The sequence below is a fragment of the Nylanderia fulva genome, unplaced genomic scaffold (genome assembly GCF_048542155.1).
Source record: "Nylanderia fulva isolate GAGA-0341 unplaced genomic scaffold, ASM4854215v1 Scaffold135, whole genome shotgun sequence".
NCBI classification, from domain to species: domain Eukaryota; kingdom Metazoa; phylum Arthropoda; class Insecta; order Hymenoptera; family Formicidae; genus Nylanderia; species Nylanderia fulva.
This window is the reverse complement of record NW_028189569.1, coordinates 226,583-232,926: the sequence shown is the minus strand read 5'-3', so window position 1 is coordinate 232,926 and position 6,344 is coordinate 226,583. Positions and strand designations below refer to the sequence as shown.

The following is a 6,344-nucleotide window of genomic DNA, read 5'->3' as shown; positions in this document are numbered from 1 at the left end:
TCAGTTTCCTTTTCATTTCCAAGCAATGATTGATATATATTTATATCCCATAAATTTTTATTGCTCTGCAAACATCTCTCTTCTGCAGAGGAATTTCTAGAATCTAATTGTTTTATTTCATTACAATAAGTAATAAGATCATTAGAGTCAATAACAAAATAGTTACTACGATTAATATTTGCCTGATATTGTGATAAACAAACAAGTCTAAAGTATCTCTTCCAATTAATTGAAGTCATTCATGCCTTCTTTCTTTATTTTTCGGAACACGAAATAACCGAAATCCTCTTTCGCTGCGATTATTGCAGTCTTTGGGTGCATTCGTTTATGCAGCGATTAGCGCATCCACTGCGCATCTACTGCGTCTATTATCTGCGAGTCACGTGACATCATTTACCAAACGATCACCTGCGTGAATTGACTGCTCAGATTGTAATTGGAGTGCGTAAGTAAAGAAATTTTAAATAAATATGAATTAACTCAGAAATAAATATTTTTTATTGGCTCTCAATATAAACAATATAAATATGATGGTTTCTAAATTGGCCTAAGAGCCATAGCACGAAAAATTACGAAAATTAATTATTCGGAACTGTATTTCTTGGTACGAGATTACTAAAGTTCCATATATTAATTAACCTCGAACTTACATATGGAGAAATAGGCGCGAAAAATATAGGTCCGAAAAGTCGCTGAAGCGGGAATCAAACCCGCGTCTTTCACTTTCCGGGCGACTGCTCTTACCACTAAGCTATTCAGACTTTTCGGATCTATATTTTTCGTGCCTATTTCTCCATATGTAAGTTCGAGGTTAATTAATATATGGAACTTTAGTAATCTCGTACCAAAGAGATACAGTTCCGAATAATTAATTTTCGTAATTTTTCGTGCTATGGCTCTTAGGCCGATTTAGAAACCATCATATTTATATTAAATATGAATTATTATTTAAATAAATATAATAAAATTTTTAAATAGATTGAAGGTTCTGACATATGACGTGTGCACATAACATTTTCAGACAGTGATGACAGTAGGATTGAAATGTTGCTGAATGTAGACTTCTCAGATTTTTCCAAACTAACTGGGGACGAAGTAGCTTGATAGCTAGGAATGACTGTAACAGAATTGCATCTTTATACAAAAGCACATTTTTTTGAAACAGATTACTTTAAATTTATATTCTTGATAAAAATGCATTTTTAAGTTAATTGGATCGTAAATATAAATTAACAGATTTCATAATTTTATTGTATTACTTACCTTGCATTACTTTTAGTTTTGTAGGATCTATTTGGAGGAGTTGTTCTCCACCTTCTTTGTTCTGAACTTTTATAACATAACTTATAATTGAAATAATTTTCAGACAACGTTTCCAAGTTCAATTGGCTTAACAATGGAGAAGACTACATTCGTTTACGCAGTAGTCCGCAGTATTGCGAGCAGAGCATCCTGAGCAGGACCTCCGAGATGGCTGCGCAGATAGGCAGCAGCTCTGCTTAAACGAACAACAAACTGCGCTGCAGTCGGTTGCGCAGGTGGAGTAAACGAACGACATCTGCGGCATTCTGCGGCAGTCTCTGCATAAACGAATGCACCCTTTAATACAACAACCTGGTATCTTGATACCTCTTATTTCTCTTCATGTGCGAAGAAGGTTATAACAGGTTATAAAGACTGCACTTAAAGTAGAGATGATTTACACAATGTATACACTATCTACACTTTTCGACACCATCTTGACTCCCATGTATCTTATGAATTGCGGTACTTTGTAATCTAGTGACTTTATCTGAGGCCTGTATCTGTCTCTCTCTTTGCAGGGCTGTCGAAGTGAAGTTGCGGGCCCTACGCAAAACTTTTCTGTGAAATAGTTAACATATTTTTTTGTTTTATTTTAAAAATATTTGTTTTAATATTTACGCATTTATAAATTTATATATATTTTTATTATATTTATATATTTTCTATTATATGTATTTTTAATATATTTACGCAAAAATATATAAATTTATATTAATTTACATTACGCAACAAAACAGCAATTTGTAATAATTTTTTTATACAATTTATATTATTTATTTGTATTATTATATAGTTCAACATCTCAAAACCATTGTCTTTAAATATATAACTTTAAAAACAAGACTGATTAAATGGAAGCACTCTTACAATGCGTAATTCAGAACAAGTTCTAACGAGTTATTGAGTGGGTGCTGACTGCAAGAATTCTGGAAGGAGACAATATAACCAATGAGATGCTAGCAAAAGAGACAAACATAGGCCTCAGATGTAGTCCTTCTCTTTCGATAGCGGGCGCCCGCTTGGCTGTCGCAATGTTCTATCCATTATATATATCGATGGATCGCTCAAACATGCTTCACTCGAAAACGACCTCCATCTATTTAGCAGACAAATTTTACATTTCCCTATTATCAGTTATACCAATCGCTTATAAATTGTTTGGGCACATTTAGAAATAGATTCTCGTAGTTTAGGAAATAATAGTTTATTTATTATTAATTAAAATAGATTGAGCGTATAATTAATAATACAAAAAAACATTCTTTTTTTTTTTAATTAACATAACCGCCCGAATGGGTCTCCACCTAGGCGTGGTAGTGGGGCTTAAGGTCGCGCCCGGATTCACCCTCAGGAGTGACTTCGGGGGCAACCGACTAAGAGGGAGCCCCCAAGCTAAAGTGTTAGCAACCGTGCCGAGGACTGCATGGCGCAGGGGATGCTGCATTTCAAACGGTGCCTCCCGGATGTCGGGCGAAATCCGGGAGTGGGCAGCCAAGCCCTGGCAAACGCGGCTCTGACCGAGTGAGACCGCTCTTCCGCGACACTCATGGGAACAAAATGGACACGAATGAAAACAATAATAATAATACAATGCAAAAAGTCCTCCAGGGCGTGGCTTCCTTAGGAAACGAACGACCGGAGGAAGTTTTTATTGCGGGGGAGGGTTCCTCTAGGACCCACCCGAAAACCCGTCCTCGCTATAGCGGCGCCGCCAGACGATGCTATAAAAAACAGAAGCAGTTTCAGAAAGAGGAGCTGGTACCAGGGACTAAGGCAACTCCTTCCGAGGCTGCTTCAAATTCAAATTCCGAGGGGGCAGGAGGATCGGAGCAGGCCAGGGCGAGCAAACAACCCAGACCGGTGCTTTCGAATACTCCTAGCCTCTCAGATAAACACCCTGACAAGAGGCCCCGAATCAAAGATCAGGGGTCTTTTGCTCAGACCACAAAGGGAATTGTCAGGTTGGCCGTCATTGGAGACGGTTTCCCTCACAAAAAACTGGGTGACGGGGAGGTGGCGGAGATCAGGAAGCTGATCAGGGGTCGCATCATAGCGCTCCAGAAAGGCACCAAAGCTCCCACCTTCACCGACTCCTGGATCAGGGATGGGGCGCTCATTTTTGCGTGCGCCAATGATGAATCGGCAAACTGGCTGAAAAGCCTCTTCGCCGATCTCAGGCTGAGAAATGTTCCCCTCCGTGTGCTGCCGGTCGATGAGTTGCCAAAGCGCCATCGGGTGGTGGTACACGTGCAGGAACCGGATTTCTTTGTCAAGGAAGCAATTGAACTTCTTGACAGACAGAATGTGAGCCTTGCCTCTGGGGATTGGGTGGTCTCAAGCGGGAGAGAAAGTAGGGATGCTTCGAGCTCCCACTTCGCCTGCTTGGTGACTGCGCAATTGCTGGAGGCACTCAAGGCCTGCAATTTCAAACCGTTTTGTGGCTCCACTCGGGCAACTGTCAAGCTGCTCGGGAAGGAACACAGAGAAGGACCTGCTGTTGCAGAGACGTCAAATTAGACCCCATCTATTCTATAGTGGGGCCTGAAGTTCCTGTAACTCAGATTAACTTGCATCATAGCAAGTGCGCCTTGGCAATCTTAGTCAGAAGCATGGCTGCGATGCAAACAGGTATCGCACTAATTCGGGAGCCTTGACTCCTGAAAAATGCTATCAAAGGTTTAAGTGGTTGTGGTAAAATTTGCTATACTCACTCAAACCGCAAAACTAGAACTTGTATTGCCGTCAAGAGTCTAAATGCAATTTTTATGCCACAGCTTAGCTGCGAGGATCTGACGGTAGTCCAGATAAGACTTGATCTTTCGATGGAGGTATCCTTGGACGTTCTAATAGGCTCAGCTTATATGCCCTACGATTCCGAGGACCTACCACCTCAGAACGAAGTTAAGAACCTTATTGCATATGCGGAGGAACGTGGGCTCGAACTTCTACTTGGTTGCAATGCTAACTCTCATCATGTTGGGTGAGGGAATTCGGGGGTCAACTCCAGGGGAGAGAGCCTACACGATTTCATCATGAGCACTAACCTCATCATTCTCAACAGAGATACAGAATTTACCTTCCAGGACTCCAGAAGACAGGAGGTAATAGACATCACGCTGTGTACGGAAAGGGTGGCTGGTCTGGTGACGAACTGGAGGGTCTCAAATGAACCTTCAGGATCTGACCACAGACAGATTTGCCTATTTTTCCGTCACTTACCGGTACATAAATGGTCGAGACATCCGAAGAAAACCGATTGGGAAAGCTATAAGGCCGCTGTATCGGCAAATCTTCGATCGGTTCCAAATAAATTTAATAACAAAGGTGATCTGGATACAGTGACACTTTTTATGAAGGGCGCCATTATAGATGCCTATGAAGCTAACTGTCCGTTAAGGAAGAGCCAGTCCTTCTCAAGAGTTCCATGGTGGAACAAAGAGCTTTCGAAGCTTTAAGTCAAGAACCAGGAAACTTTTCAACAAGGCCAGAAAATCTGGCTCTGCGGCCTGTTGGGCAGTTTAGGATCACCCAGCAGGAATACAGCAGGGCCATCACTTCAGCCAAAAGACGCTGCTGGAGGACTTTTTGCGAAAACATTGAGAGTCTTCCTGAAGCGTCCAAGCTCAATAAAATTCTGAATTCCGATAGCTGCTCGCCAATGGGCTATCTCAAGCACCCTGACGGGCACTACACGGAAAGTCTCACTGAATCTCTCACTCTCCTTATGGAGACTTATTTTCCAGGTTCTCAACCTCTTACGACAAAACACCCTTTGCCCATTATGCCTACACCTAGGGTAGGTTATGTACTTAAGGAATGGGCACTAGCGGCAAGAGTGGTGTACCCGGAGGGTGTAAAATGGGCGATTCGTTCCTTTGACCCCTATAAGGCACCGGGACCGGACGGCATCTATCCCATTCTCCTGCAAAAAAAGCTAGACCTCCTAATAGGCCCCCTCACCAAAATTCTCAGGGCAAGCATAGCATTGAGACACATTCCACCGGCGTGGAGCGACATTAAAGTCTGCTTCATTCCTAAACCGGGGAGAAACGGCCATATTCTGGCAAAAGACTTCAGACCCATCAGCCTCACTTCATTCATATTGAAGACATTAGAAAAACTGGTTGAGTTTTATCAAAACAGAGCCCCTTGCTCATAAGACCCTGTCTTCATGTCAATACGCCTACAGAGAGGGAAGATCCACGGACACAGTCCTACATCACCTTGTGGGCAGCATTGAAACACAACTTACGGTCAAAGGCTACGCCCTGGAAGTCTTTCTAGACATTGAGAGAGCTTTTGATAGCATCTCTTACCCAGTGATTTAGAAAGCCAAGGTCGATCATGACATTCCAGTTGCTATTATCGACTGGACCCTTAACATGTTAACAGGAAGAATTCTTACCGTCAATCAAGAAAATTTGACCTTACAGGCGTTCCCCACAAAAAGCTGCCCGCAGGGGGGAGTCCTGTCTCCACTCTTGTGAAGGCTAGTGGTGGATGAACTCTTAGTCAGTTTAAGGAAAACCAGTCTTCGGGTGTTTGGTTATGCTGAGGGGTGGTTTTCTTTTTATTCTCAAGGAGCTTATGGACAAAGCACTCAAAAGGGTACAAAATTGGTGCGCGGCCAGAGAGCTTACAGCTAATCCAAACAATACCGAAGCCATTATCTTCACCAGGAAGTATAAACCAGAGCACATTAAAGCTCTGGAATACTGAAATACAGTATGCCACTTCTATTAAGTATTTGGGAGTCTACCTTAACCCCAAATTGAACTGGAGTTACCATCTTGAGACTAAGAGAAAAAAATTTTACAATTTATTTTGGGCATGCAGGAGGGCTGTGGGAGCAACTTGGGGCATCAGGCCTAAAGTTGCCCTCTGGATATTCAAAGCTATCCTGTTGCTTAGATTGATGTACGCTGCGATAGTCTGGTGGCCGAAAGTTGAAAAGATGGGGGCAAGAAACCTGCTGAAAAGCATACAGGGTAGTTACCTGAGGTCGGCAGTAAGAGCCATAAGAACCACACCAACGGAGG

The 6,344-nt window shown here is 42.2% G+C and overlaps 2 protein-coding genes and 1 long non-coding RNA gene across 3 annotated transcripts; 2 read left to right on the top strand and 1 right to left on the bottom strand.

The window, feature by feature from the left end:
- Nucleotides 1-475: 475 nt before the first annotated feature.
- On the bottom strand, nucleotides 476-1,694 carry LOC146724386 (uncharacterized). Its single transcript, XR_014924088.1, has 2 exons — nucleotides 1,264-1,694; nucleotides 476-1,117 (listed from the first exon to the last, which is right to left on the bottom strand). It is a non-coding gene; the product is annotated as an uncharacterized LOC146724386 (long non-coding RNA).
- A 1,168-nt stretch (nucleotides 1,695-2,862) lies between these two features.
- Nucleotides 2,863-3,822, top strand: LOC114934410 (uncharacterized). The gene has a single exon (XM_029307086.2). It carries the CDS (start codon nucleotides 2,863-2,865, stop codon nucleotides 3,820-3,822), a length of 960 nt encoding a protein of 319 aa, XP_029162919.1.
- A 147-nt stretch (nucleotides 3,823-3,969) lies between these two features.
- Nucleotides 3,970-5,464, top strand: LOC114934411 (uncharacterized). The gene is made up of 4 exons (XM_029307087.2): nucleotides 3,970-3,981; nucleotides 4,080-4,285; nucleotides 4,367-4,589; nucleotides 4,703-5,464. Exons 1-4 carry the CDS (start codon nucleotides 3,970-3,972, stop codon nucleotides 5,462-5,464), a joined length of 1,203 nt encoding a protein of 400 aa, XP_029162920.2.
- The last annotated feature ends 880 nt before the right edge of the window (nucleotides 5,465-6,344 follow it).

Excerpts from the sequence above, each read along its gene's own strand:
- LOC114934411 (XM_029307087.2), top strand. Across the intron at positions 4,286-4,366 it reads GCTAACTCTCATCATGTTGG|AGATACAGAATTTACCTTCC; the intron begins GTGAGGGAATTC and ends CATTCTCAACAG. Across the intron at positions 4,590-4,702 it reads GCTATAAGGCCGCTGTATCG|GAAGAGCCAGTCCTTCTCAA; the intron begins GCAAATCTTCGA and ends CTGTCCGTTAAG.
- LOC114934410 (XM_029307086.2), top strand. The coding sequence starts at position 2,863 with ATGGACACGAATGAAAACAATAATAATAATACAATGCAAAAAGTCCTC.